The sequence below is a fragment of the Hermetia illucens genome, chromosome 3 (assembly GCF_905115235.1).
Source record: "Hermetia illucens chromosome 3, iHerIll2.2.curated.20191125, whole genome shotgun sequence".
Classification (NCBI taxonomy): Eukaryota; Metazoa; Arthropoda; class Insecta; order Diptera; family Stratiomyidae; genus Hermetia; species Hermetia illucens.
In genome coordinates this window covers 102,798,203-102,812,209 of record NC_051851.1, presented here as the reverse complement: position 1 = coordinate 102,812,209, position 14,007 = coordinate 102,798,203, and the positions used below count along the sequence as shown (strand labels likewise).

The 14,007-nt window shown below is 39.3% G+C and overlaps 1 protein-coding gene and 1 long non-coding RNA gene across 5 annotated transcripts in view; one reads left to right on the top strand and one right to left on the bottom strand.

Moving 5' to 3' along the window:
- Positions 1-6,103, top strand: part of LOC119652975 (progestin and adipoQ receptor family member 4) — a 135,141-nt gene extending 129,038 nt beyond the window's left edge. For 3 of the 4 annotated variants that reach the window (XM_038057384.1, XM_038057382.1, XM_038057383.1), the window contains one exon: positions 5,102-5,238. In XM_038057384.1, coding sequence (XP_037913312.1) covers positions 5,102-5,203 — 102 coding nt within the window. In that variant the 3' untranslated portion in view covers positions 5,204-5,238. Of the gene's footprint in view, positions 1-5,101 lie in introns of all 4 variants that reach the window. The other variant, XM_038057385.1, reaches the window with a different exon arrangement.
- Positions 6,104-8,805: 2,702 nt separating this feature from the next.
- LOC119652786 lies at positions 8,806-12,464 on the bottom strand. The gene is made up of 2 exons (XR_005249596.1): positions 10,368-12,464; positions 8,806-10,312 (listed from the first exon to the last, which is right to left on the bottom strand). It is a non-coding gene; the product is annotated as an uncharacterized LOC119652786 (long non-coding RNA).
- Positions 12,465-14,007: the final 1,543 nt, after the last annotated feature.

The window sequence follows — 14,007 nt, the reverse complement described above, 5'->3', positions numbered from 1 at the left end:
ATTACAGGGTGAATACTTATCATCTTGAAGAACGGGACGAAGCTAGTGAATTCTGGCCAATCAGAATGCCAACAATATTTCTATAAGCCTCCCTGCTTTTCGACAGCATGAACTTTGCAGTATGTTTGTTTGGTTTTGGCAGGAAATGTTCGGTGTGTCTAACAACATTCAGGGTCTGCCATTCCCAGTGTTGATAGCAGCATTAGCGAATGTTACAGACACTCCATTTGCTGGTCTAGATCCGGCGGGGAGCAAATGCAATCCTGTCTTATTATGGCATCCTGAGATTTCATTTCCCTCTTTCGTATTTGCTGTATTGAATCTATAAATAGAGTTCAACCGGTTTCTACATTCCTGACCCATTTTTGAGGTGTCGAAACAGAACCTAGTGTCCTCAGTGTAGCTTAAATACGGCTGGATATTTCAATGCAGCTGTCCTTTAAACCTTCCTCACTTACCAAATTGTCGTTAAACTTTTCATGAAAAATTTCTACATATCGGAAGACTTCGAATTTCTTTTCGTACATAAAAATCACATAACGCCATTTTTCTCTGCAATTCGCTTTCAAGCTCCCAGTATCAATACCCGCCCTGGCCACGATTTGCGGTTAGGTTAGTGTGGGAAAATTCTCCGTTCGACCGAAGGCTTACAATTCTTAGCAGTTCTTTTGATCTTGTTTGCCATAATTTCTTCATGTTCGTCAGTGTTTGTCCCGTTCAGAGGCGGGGTCGGCTCGTCTCAATCGGATGCGCCATTTGGCTCCATCAAATGCCTCATCTAGATGCAACCTCGAGGCTTTTAAATCCTCATCCAGCGTATTAAGCGACCATTGTTTCCGCCTGCCTTTTGGTCGTTTACCATCGACTTCAATATTCAGACCAATCTTGGCAAATGAATTCTCGTTAGGGCGAATTGCGTGACCATACCATCAAAGACGCTTCTCTCGCAATTTTTCCAGGATCGGGGCAACCCCATACCGATCGCAAATTTTCATTTCGGATGTGACTAAAACGTACCACACCACTAGTCCAACGCAACATCTTCGTATATATATTACCGCAAGACACCTTTTATTGTCTTAAACCGTTGTTGATGTTCAGTGATCTCGAGAGTGATCCTGCTGCTTTTATGTGGCCTAGCACATTGGTCAGAGTCAGCCTAGTCAGTCTTATCAATTTTGTCGGAATACCGAATTCTCTCATGGCTGTGTACAGTTTTACCCTGGCTATGCTGTCATAGACACCCTTAAAGTCGATGAAAAGATGGTGCAACGGATGGTCATATTCCAACAGTTTTTCCATCGCTTGCCGCAGAGAGGAAATCTGATCTGTTGCCGATTTGCCTGGAGTGAAGCCTTTATGTTGTTCACTGTCACTTTTAGTATATAAGTTCAATCGCCAAACTTCAAGGAAAATTCAGTATCGTCTGGCCATTCACAGTTATTACGATTCTTTACACATTCGTGATCAAACTCATTAATTTCATATTTTTGTATATAAAAAGAACTTAGAAATCACTTTTGTATATATGGGTTTTCAATATTTTCCGAACATTCATTTTCCACATTTCATGTTCCTGATATTAATTAACGCTACGTTATAACATTATTATTATTATTATTAAATTTAGAAACTTCAGTCGAAGAATTCCACCTCTTACTTTTTGCGAGTTTAAATATACGGTGAACGGTGAATGGTTTTCTACTTGGCCGCGTGAGAAGCCGCGTGTACCTCTTGGTAGTTGCGACAGAAGAGACCGACTTATCTCCATGCGGTACTTTCTCAACGCTAGTCCTCCACTCCCGTGGCGAGTTCTAAAAAGTGGAGAGTTCGGCGCGCCATCTATTTGCTCGCATTCGCAACATTCGAAATAAATTTCGAATGCTGCGAATCCTGCCGCGCCACAAGGCCTTTGGTATGAGCCAATGATGTTCTGGGCGTATGGGGCTATCCGGCCTAGCAAGATAGAGGAGAATATCTTTTGATTTTACTCAGTAACGTGATACCTCTATAATTGCTGCACTGCGTGATATTCCCCTTTTTATGTATGGGACAGATAATGGCCCGTTGCTAGTTGTCGGGCATTGATTCGCCGTCCCATACTTTGAGCATCAGTTGATAAACCACTTACTGTAATTGGTCGCATCCATATTTAACCAATTCCATCAGCTCCTGGCGACTTATGGCCATCAGCTCCTGGTAGCTTTGGTCAGCATTGCGCTCGCCCGAGATTATTACCCTGATTTGATTCAGGTACTCATTCACGGTATTCGACGTCAAATTACGATAAAAATCCCACTGTCACCAGTGAGATTTAAACCGCGGTCTTCCGTATGATAGCCTTGTGCTCTAACCACACACTAATCATTCAATCACTCAACCACTCAACTATCTGGCTAACAGACAGCTACGGTTATTGCGGTATTCATTTCCCCTTATAAGTGTTGTTGAATGGATTCAGTATTCACTCGCTATTTGGTGTTGTATTTCAAGCTCAGAACACTATGCCAACAAGATAGTGATCCGAGCCTATATTGGTCTATATTATATATGGCCCCGCTATATGTTCTTACATTCATTCATTCATTAATTCAAGGCTGAGAAGTGGCAGCGTTCGGTCAACACGTCGTCAATTTGGTTGAAAGTGGTCCCATGTGGAGCGACCCGTTTGTGGACTTCCAGCAACCATTTCGTGCAATACTGCTAACTGAATAATCCGCAGCCCGTTATCATTTGCATTTTGCTGTAAGCTATTGGAGCCAACGTATCGCCTGAATACGGGCTCCGTCCCTACTTGGATGTTAAAATCCATATACCATATCTGGGACAGGTTTCGAGGGTCCGTTCTACTGCCTCATAGAAGGTATCCTTCTCCGACTCTGCAGTCTCCTCTGTAGGGGCGTGAACGTTAATGAGGCTTATGTTTCTAAATTTTCCTCGCAAGGGCTCGCATTCGCCTATGTTTTCAAAGCCGATAACAGCAGGTTTCATTTTTTGACTGACTAAGAAACCTACTCCAGGCACATAATTTACTGGATAGCTACTATATTATATGGTGTAGTGGCTCTTTTCCGGTCCCTGTCAACGCATTTCCTCCAACATTATTACATCAACCCTATATTGGGACAGGGTATCGGCTAGCTGCTTCGCAGCTCCATCTCTGTACAGGGAGCGCACGTTCCATGAGAAAATGCACTAATCAACTGGTTTTCCTTGTAGGGTTGTCAGCCCTACCCAACCCCCAATCTGAAGAACCAGTTGGCACAATATGTTCCGTTTTTACGCGCGAGAGGTTCGCCTGCATCCCTCTCCGTCTGCAGTTTTTCGTTAAGGGAGAGTTCCCAGCGATCACCACGTGGAGGTGAAGATAGGGTTTGGTAGGAGAGCTGTTGGTGTTGGTTCAGCAGGCGTTTCCCAGGTTTTATGCTCTATCGTGGGTACCAATCCAAGTTGACTAGAAAGAGATTTTTTGAAGGGCAATTTGTAAATTTCGAAACTTTACTGCTACCGAAACGTTACGTTATGGTTACTACCTATCGTTATCGGAAACGGATAATGGTTGCTTTCTGGAATATGCGCACGCGAACGCCGGCATTTTCCAACGCGAACGAAAATTTCAACCTTATGAGTGGTACGTTCAAAGCCCAATCGAAATGAAATGGTAGGATCCTGGGGAATACTCCTCTCCCTCTTGCGGCACCGGAGTCTTGTACTCCAGAAAGTCAAGCGGCAGCAGACGCGGTGTCGGATTGTTATTGTATATTCTTGAAAGGAACGCTCTCTAGACCTGAGAGCCGAACTCTGACAAAAACTTGACTGCAAGATTCCGGTCCAGGTTTAGGAAAATTACAATTGTTTAGGTAGGTTTGCACCATCTAACAGGCAGAGATTTCCGATAAAGTGGAGATGCTTTCTATGAGCAATTACAAACAGTTCCGAACATTTCCGATATAGTCAAAGAAGATGCCTTCTATGAGCAATTGTAAGCAGTTCCGGAGACTCTTCTTAAAGGTGACATTATGATTATGATGAGTGATGTGAGTGCCACGGTGGGCTCAGACAACATCCTGCTCATACATGTGTTGAGGAAAGACGGTTTTGGCAGCCGAAATGATAATAGTGGGAGGTTTGATGAACGTAAGGGTATGACGGCACTATTGTGCCCAATCGTCCATAGCGCTCGAAATCTCGGTAAATTCAACATAGGGTGTGCCATAACAAAAGGTCAGTCTAACAAGTCATCCCACTCTACTTATCTTAATTAATGAGGAGGGCATTGAAGGCACTCATCAATTTGTATATTTAGAGAGCGTGGTTTCTGCCGATGGTGGCATCGAACTTGATGCTGCTCAACATATTGACAGCACTAGATCCGTCTTCACTGCTTCGTCTAAGATGAGAAAATACAGTTATCTCAAAACTCAGATTAAGTTGAAGTTTTTCTATACTAATATTCTTTCTGTGTTACTATATAGGAGTAGCACATGGAAAGTGACACAATAAAATGGCCGACGAGTGGGTCTGCCAGGAGTGCATGATGTAGCACAGCTTCTCTCTTGGATAGAACTGCAGGGATGTTGTGATTGACGTACTATGACCCATTAAGGGGTAAAACGTATCCGTTTATCAAATGTCGAGCTTCTGCAAAGCACAATGAAGGATTCTACAGGTGCACTATATTATATTAAAAATAAAAATTTCTATCAAAACTTAAACGTATAAAACGGGATACTGGAGTTGAAGGGAAAAAAATTAATAAAGTTAGGAGCTCATCCAAATATATTAGCCAAAAATCTCTTAAAACGAAAAAGATATATCGACGGTTGAAAAGGCATGATATCATGTGATTTATATAATAAATTTTGTAAATAATGTGTTATTAATTTGTCTAGATTCAACAAATAAACAGCAAAGAATTAATATCTACAATACCATAAGCAATACCCCCCCCCCCCCCATAAGGAATTAAAGGGACCAAACTTAGGTATTTGGAAGATAACGCAAGCATTTCTAGTGTCAGCAATCAAAGAAGAAATATTGCTTTTATATATGTTATATATGTTATATGTTCTTTCAAATCGTTTTATTTTTCTTGTTACAGGCAACGATCAGCGACTTCGAGTGGATGTCGAAAGCTCAATGCAACTTGAATAATGCTTCCAGTGCAATAGATATGACAATAGATGCTCACAATGAACTATGACCACACCTGATACATAGATCAATTATCGAAATTAGATTTGTCAGAACATACCTCTAGGATACAGATATTAAGAATCGAAGTTAAATATTTGAAACCTTTAGTGATTATAAAAATATATTTCCAATAAAAATCTGCAAAAAATGCAAAATAAGTACCAAGTTAAAAATTATATGGAATAACATCAATGCTCATGAAAGTGATATGTAAAAAATTTAAATATGTAAAAACGGAAATCTGAATTTTACCTGAATCCCTTCAATTGTTTATGGATTAGAAACGAAAATGTTCTCTTGCCTTTCAAAAGTACAAATTACCCGTTGTACTTATTTTTATACAAGAGTCAGAAGATGCAATTGAAACATTATTACATTCTCCAACAAGTAAACATTATTTATTATCGTGTAATGAAGTTAGGACTTCTTTTAAGCTTACTTAAAGTTTAGCCTCTGAAAATTACATTCGTATTTGGCAACAATTGAAAAGAGGAAGGTTCAATATACTAGATTTCAAGTTACTTAAAATGAATCCGAATAAGAATCTTACCGTAACGACACTAACAAATAGAATTGTCTTGGACTGTGGTATTAAATATTAAGAATGTAAAATAGGAAACTTAAAAATAGAATTTCGCGCTTTACATTTAGAGATGTAACCGGCCTTTCCAGTCGCTTTACTCCGCGAATGGTAGTGAATATTGTTTGATTTGTATTTGATAATTCGCTTTTAAAAACGCCTAAATAAAATCGAATCGCTACGCTCTCTTAAAAATCCGTTTCCGTTTCTTCCACTAGAACCGTGTCGGGGAAAATGCATGTATTATACTATTATACCTAGATTAAAATTGCATGGATGAATCTGTTCATTTTTACTTTACTTTCGTTTACATTACTTACATAATTGAAACCTACTCCATTGTAAACCAACTGTCATCATATTTAAGTATGCTTGTGAAATGATCCACACCAACCATGTGATCCAGTAACTGCGAATATGTAAGCCACTAACTGCTACTTCTTTCGTCTGAGGTTAATCTTTAATCTTGGAAAACTATTTAAAAATGCGCCATTTACGAAGGTGCCATTATTCTTTTCTGAAATCATAAGTTAATAACGCTGTCATCGGTTTCGGGTTTTACCAGAAATTCGCCGAATGCAGTCTCCATTCGGTGATGAAAAACATTTAGCGTTATCATAAATTACTCTAATAACAGCTTTCAGTTTGGAATACTTTAACTCACTCTATGCAATTACTATCACTGTATAAAACTTCTTTAATGCCTTCTAAAACAGGTATTCCATTAAGATCTGTAATGTATTCATGACTTTTATATCTTCGTCCACGATTTTTCTACATTTTTCAAAGTTTGCCCGCTTATTGTATTTCTGTTACAGCTCCGCAAATTATTATATATATATTATTGCACTTTGGTATTCTATCATTTCGTTTTACGGTGGTTTTTTATTCCTCTTCACTCCTTCCACTTATGTTATTAGATACCAATATTTTGCACACACAATGGATCTGTATCTCTCAACAAATTACCTTCACAATCACCTAAAGAACGTTATCATGGATACGGGCACAAACATACTTGGCCCCAGCCGCAAAAGGAGTCGGAACAGCTGGTTTGACGATGAATGTAAGCTAGCAACGGAACGGAAGAATGCCACATACCGAGTAATGTTGCATTCTCAAAGAACGCGGGCACGCGCAGAGACTTATCACGAACTCCGTCGAGCGGAGAAGCGACTTCACAAACGGAAAAAGGAAGCCTGGGAGAACCAACAAGTCTGTGAACTAGAAAAGTACAGGGAGAAACCGCACCAGGCACGGAAGTTTTACCAACAAGTCAGCAGGACACTCATCCTGCCGAAACAAAGAGGGAAATCTGATTTCCGACAGAATGGGCATATTACAGCGATGGGTTGAGTACTTTGATGAGCTACTGAACAACCAGAACATCGGCGAGTTGGTGGTATCCCGCCAACTGGGGACGACGGACAGGTACTGCCACCACCAAGTTTAGGAGAAACAGTCCGTGCAATGCTAAAAAAACATAAATCCATAAGGCCAGGAGCCGATGGAATTACAGCGGAATTGGTTAGATATGGAAGCGACCAGTTACACCAAGTGGTTCATCAACTTGTGCTCAAAGTATGGGACAGCGAATCAATGCCTGACGATTGGCAAAGAGGCATTATCTGTCTCATACATAAAAACTGAGATATCACACAGCGCAGCAATTATAGAGGTATCAGGTTGCTGAGTACCATCTATAAGATATTCTCCTCTATCTTGCTAGGCCGGATAGCCCCATACGCCTAGAACATCATTGGCCCATACCAAAGAGGCTTCACTCCAGGCAAATCAGCAACAGATCAGGTTTTCTCTCTGCGGCAAGCGATGGAAAAACTGTTGGAATATGGACAACAGTTGCACTATCTGTTCATCGACTGTAAAGCCGCCTATGATAGCATAGCCAGGGTAAAACTGTACACGGCCATGAGAGAATTCGGTATCCCGACGAAATTAATAAGACTGATTAGGGTGACCCTGACCAATGTGCGAGGCCAGATAAAAGCAGCAGAATCACTCTCAAGACCATTGAACATCAACAACGGTCTACGACAAGGGGATACCCTATCATGCGTCCTCTTTAACCTGGCCCTCTAGAAAGTGATCCGTGATGCTGAGGTAAATGCAAGAGGTACGATCCTCTTCAAGTCCACCCAACTACTGGCCTATGCTGACGATATCGACATCATGGGAAGAACCACCCGAGACGTACAAACTGCCTTCATCCAGATCGAGCAGGCGGCCATTGAGGCGAGATCTTGGGCTGCACATAAATGAAGGCAAGACAAAATATATGGTGACAAAGTATATGGACAAAATATATGGTATATATTACAACGTCCGCACCGAAGACGAATCAACCAACAACATCAAACGGGAAGAATAAGGATAGGAGAATACAACTTTGAGACCGTTGACAATTTCTCCTATCTAGGGTCGAAAATCACAACCGATAACAGTTACGATGATGAAATCCACAAAGACTGTTCCGCTCGAAACGTCTCACCATAGGGTCAAAGCCAGTCCTCATGTATTCCTCGGAAACTTGGGTTCTTGGCAAGAAAAATTGCGAACTCTTGGCCGCGTTCGAGAGAAGAATCCTCTGAAGAATTTTTGGGCCCCTACATGAGGATGGACGATTCCGTAGCCTACACAATGACGAAATCTATGAGTGATACCATGACGTCCGGTTCGGTATAAAATCAGGCTCAATATGGTCACTTAATCCGTATGGATGAGGATGATCCCGCCCGGAAAGTCTATAAGGGCAATATCTATGGTAGAAAAAGAAGACGAGGCAGACCCTGTCTAAGATGGAGCGATGGCGTAGGTCAGGACGCCAGACAGCTTTTAGGGATATCGAATTGGTGGACCTCAGCGCAAAACCGGGATGTCTGGAGTTCCTTATTAAGGCAGGCCTAGACCGGATACCGGTTGTTGCGCTGTTGATGATGATGAATGGATCTGTAAATATTTTATGCACGACACTCAGCAAACTAATATATTTGTAATTTCCCGTCTTCCAATATTATTCATCTCCAGTTTTATTTATTTCCTGTCCCAAATTTTACAAAATAACTTCAATGATGTTCAATTTGTTCAGTTTATTTTCTAGATGATTTTTCGGTTTAATTAATTTGATCGTTGCTTGTATCCACCGACGTCCGACCGCGTTTCACATCAGTAATTTTTACAAAAAAAATAATATTCTGCATTGTTTCCTTAATTTGTTTCTGTTCAAACTGTGTAGTGTTCAGCTTTGCCACTAGATACATTTAGTCGGGGTTGGCATTTTATTAACTCTAAAATTAGACCCAAAGCCCACGAGCACTCGGAAGTTATGAAAAATTGCCAAACTGAACTCGTCGAAATTCACATGGGCTAAACATCTAAACATGTAGTTTAAAAGCAATTTTTTTTTGTTGGTTGTAGACTCAGAACTCCCAGCATCTACAACAAATTTTGTTGGTGTTCAGTATAATTCTGCTTGCCTCCTCCTCTCAATCCGGAGCTATTTGGCCATGATTCAGGACTCTGTAAGAAAGGAAGTTGATACCATCAACGTAGTCAAGGCCTTTGAGGAAAGTTGTCATTGTCCATTGAGGTCCTCCACGTCTTTGACAAAAGGCAGCGTGGGGAAGCTCGTCGATAAGAAGAAAAAATGATAACGGTGACAGGATGCAGCCCTGACGTTTTGGAGTTCGAATCCTTCGGAATTTTCGCCTCGATCCAGCATGTGACAGAGGACTCCATGTATTCCTTTTCATCGAAAGCTGTTTGGGAATCGCTGAAGAACAGGTGGACCGGTGATTTAAACGCGCACACTTTTCCAAAGTGATCTTTTACGATCTTCTCCCGCCCAGTTCAGGAAGTCTAGAGCGGAAATCAACGTGCAACGTGCTCTCTGTCGATTAAGCTTTCGAATAATGCTCTGCCAATGACAAGGTGATGTAAACTGAAAAAATCTACAAACTTTTCACCATTATCGTTACGATCACCAACACCGTGTATCCCCATCACACATCCGAGCAGAATGTTATTAGAACCCAGCCTGGCATTCAGGTCAGCTACCACGACCGGGATATCACCTTTAAGACGCCTCACCTGAACTACATTCCGTTGTTCATAGAAAAATTTCTTCCTGCACTGGACTGCACTACTGGAAAGTTCTTGATTTGAGACCGGGATTTCATATTCAGTATTCTGTCCGAAACCGGTTCCCACGTAATATGGTGGTAATATGGTGCGCCTTGCGGTTACCGCAAGCATTAATCATCTCACGCCAGATTCACGGTTAGAGAGATACTATTAACCAGGCCCTACTTCCTTCCCGACATGCTTGGGGGTTACAATGCCATTCACACTACAGTGATTCATCTCTTTTCTTTTCTAAAAAGGGCTTGGGCATTTTCACTAGATTGTCCTCAATTATTTTTTCATTAATCCTTTCAAAAAGAAGATTGACCCTTAATCTTCTGATTTGATTGCATAAAATCGTTCTTTCACACCCAAAACAATTAAGGGGTCTGTCTACTAAAAATTTGATTTTTTCATAAAAAAAAAATTATATTGAAAAAAAGCAAGATACCTTTATGAAATTTTGTAAGTGAATTAATATAGAAAAAAAAAAAACTAAATTTAGGATTTGTCTGCATCGGTTTCAGAATTAAAAAAAAAATGAAAATGTCAGAAAGTGGTGGTTGACATGTTTTGCTTTTCTGCTTGATCGAAAAAAATTAAATAAAGTGGTTTATTATTCTATTGATTTTGGTTGAAAAATGACAAAACGGTGGACGTTTTTCGAAAAATTCGTTTTCTGAGGTTAGAAAATCCAGTGAAAATGGGGAAATTTACAGCCAATCTGAAAGATCCTATTTTATGCCATAGCCAGATATTTACACAGCAACATATTAAAATATCAGATCAATCCAGTATTTTTTTCTAAATCGTGTCAAACAGTCAAAAAAACATGGTCTTGAGAAAAACCCGTTTAAAGATTTTTTTATGATGCAAAGAATATTTACACTTAATATGTGCCCTCTGGACCATGCAAAATTTTTTTTCTTTTTCCTGGTGAAAATGCTGCTGCTTTAATCTTTCTTCTCACACGCACCACAAAATTTGACATCCAAACGTTTTTCATCATATTTGGAAGATTGTACGTTTTTATTGCCTTTTTACTTTTCTACAGACCACCCAGAGAATATTAAAGTATAATACTGCTTATGGAAAGGTAAAAAAACAAATTGTATCATACAGAACTGTGAAGTTGGATCAACCGAAATTCCAGAGTTATCGGATTTTTCAATTTCGACGCAACAGTACTTATGAACCCGGTATTACGTTCCCCAGTAAAGCAGTTACCGTTACAGTTTACTTCTCTCGGTGTGTTTTACGTTCTTCACTTCTCTTTTTATCCATATTGATTTTTTCATTTTAAAAATATTACATTACTTACTTCCCCACCATTTAAATAACATAAATGTATATTTAGAATAATGAACCACAAAAGATTTTATCGAAGCAGGTGCACAAAGAAAAGTAAGGCGCCCAAGACGGTAAGAGGGTATCGTAAATGTTATTTCAAACTACTTCTCTATATATCTTTACAACTAATTTTAAAATTTTGTTCTTCGTTCTAACACCATTAGCAAGTTTTAAACCATTTTTCCTTTTCAAATTAAGTAAAAAAAATGTTTTGAAAAAATCGCAATAACACTCTCTTATTTTTCAGTTTTAACTTGACATCATAATAGATGTTTGATACCACACCATCGTAATGTTTTTATTTTAATGTAATGAATCTAAACAAATTCTTGTCAATCTATCAAATTTCTCACTAATGACTATGTTATTAATTCATTCACTTGCACTATTAACATTATCCATTATATAATTGCCAACTAGCTGATGTGGAGTGACTTTAAGTTTACCTTTTATAGCATTTAGAATTCTTCTACATGAACTTATTACAGGCTTAGACTGACTTTGTGATATATTTGCAAAAGCAGGAGGAACTTTTCCAATCTTCGAAAATATATCTATAACTTAAAGCAGTAAATGATTGCTTAATGTTTAATTTTTGTCCATTTTTTGTTTTTATTAATAAGAGAGCGGGGTGAAAAAGGTGCGGCCTGATGTCTTTTATTTTTTAACGAGATTTCAATGCTAAGCAGTGTGAATTATCAAATTCCTCAACACCCTGCAAACCATTTGCAGAATTGATAACTTCCTGGTTTTCCCAGTATTATTCACCGCCGAGCCATTTTTGAGATTAGGCGACAAATGATAGTTGGAGGATACTAAATCTACTGAATATGATGAGAGAACAATTCAAACTTGGGCGGGTGTGATTGTTTTCTTCGCCAGATGGGGTCGTTTTTTGCACTCCATCCTTCAAGTGCTGCAATAACCTTGCATAGTATTTACCAGTAATGATTTTAGCCTTCTCAAAGTAATCAACAAAGATAATTCCTTTTGCGTCCCAAAAAACAATTAAACATTTATCGAAAAAAAAAATGTTTTTACTTTGCTTGCGTTGGTTCACCTTTCAACAGTGTAAGATTCGTCCAAAGTTATAAATTTACGCAAAAATTTACCCGAATTTTGCTTGGCGCTCTAACATTGCCTGTGCGTTCACTTCGTATCCCAATTGTTTCGGCTATCTCAGTTATTTTCAATCTTTTACCATAATTTGACGAATGTTTTTAATAATTTCGACAATTGTGGGGGACGTCCAGAACTTGATGCTACATCAGTGATCGTGCGCCCGTTTTTGAATTCAGAAAGCCACTGCTTGACTGTTGAATATGACGATGAAAACTCTTGCAGTGTTAAACCATTTCTTCTTTTATTTGAATTTGTATGAGGCTTTTCGAATAGAAGTATTTGATGATAGCACGTTTTCCTGTTTTCTCCATTTTCACCTACGCAACCGATTGGTTTTCTTCAGTAAGCGCTCAAACGTGTACTTACAGAGCAATTAACCTGCAAGTTAGTATGTAAGTTAGTTAGAGATTGACTTATAGAATACCAGTCAAAAATCAGATCTTATTTCTTAATCAGGCCGGAAAATTTCACCCCTCCCTCATATCAATATTTTCGGCAATTATGGATGCATGCATTTACTTCCACAACTGGTTTCAATTTTTCACCTACAAGTAGTTACTTAATATTATTATACATTGGAATCTAGTCAGCGTTATGATGAGTGGTGTGCTCGAATAGGTAAACCCTAAGGGTGAAATTTAAAAAGTCACAAGGTATTGTTCTTATGAATTTGAAGATGAACCCTCACCTCGGTGACTTTCGGATGATGATTTCAATAAGACAATAAATGAGGAATTCCATGAACAAAATTTTGATCATTTAAAAAATAATTCGAAATCCTCTCCCTTTGTGGTGGAAGAAGACAAAATCGTTGAGCACTCGCACCGTAGTGGTATATTGTATTTGATTCCCCCGCCCCAGGTCTCGTTTATCTATTACAGGATTTCCATTAGTGGATGAGATGCTATCTGCTGTAATTGGGAAACATCAGCACCAAAAAGCTGATGTCTGATACGTCCATAGGCAGGGCACACAAAAGATTAGATTTTGCTTCTTCATTACCATCTTGTGGAATCCCTATTCTGAGCACATTTCTAGCTAATGAATTGTAGACATTCAGAATGCAAGTCCCCCGCCTCTCATAGGAAAAGTTTGGTTTGTATAGAACCATTAAGTGTCTTCCACCTGCCATTATGAGCCCCAGTTTTTGATAGCAACAATTGCCAGTGCTGCTTCCACTAGCATCCGGTTCTGAGATGAGACAGTTTGTGTGATTTGAATGCGAAAAAAATAATGCCTTTTTTAGAATCGTGAGGGACGCAAGAATCAAAATGTCGGAACTTATCTATTATACGTTGACTTCATATTATCATATATCTGTGTCACTCAAGATGATGATTGATGATAGAATATTAAGCTTTGAGCTATCCTCAGGATGCTTTGTGCGATTACTAGTTCTTGCCTTCAGTTTAACCTCACCAAGAAGTATCTGAATAGCGCTCACGATCATATCCTTTTCAACGTGAGTTTGTATTGCTTACCTTGCGGACCTCCTTTGACCTTTTCTATATTAAGAATTGCAGTGACAGATCCAGTGCAGTGATTTCCCTCTAGAGGCTGCGGGATCATCAACTTTCATATAAATTGGGCAATATTTGGCTGAGTTAAGGAAGGTTGAA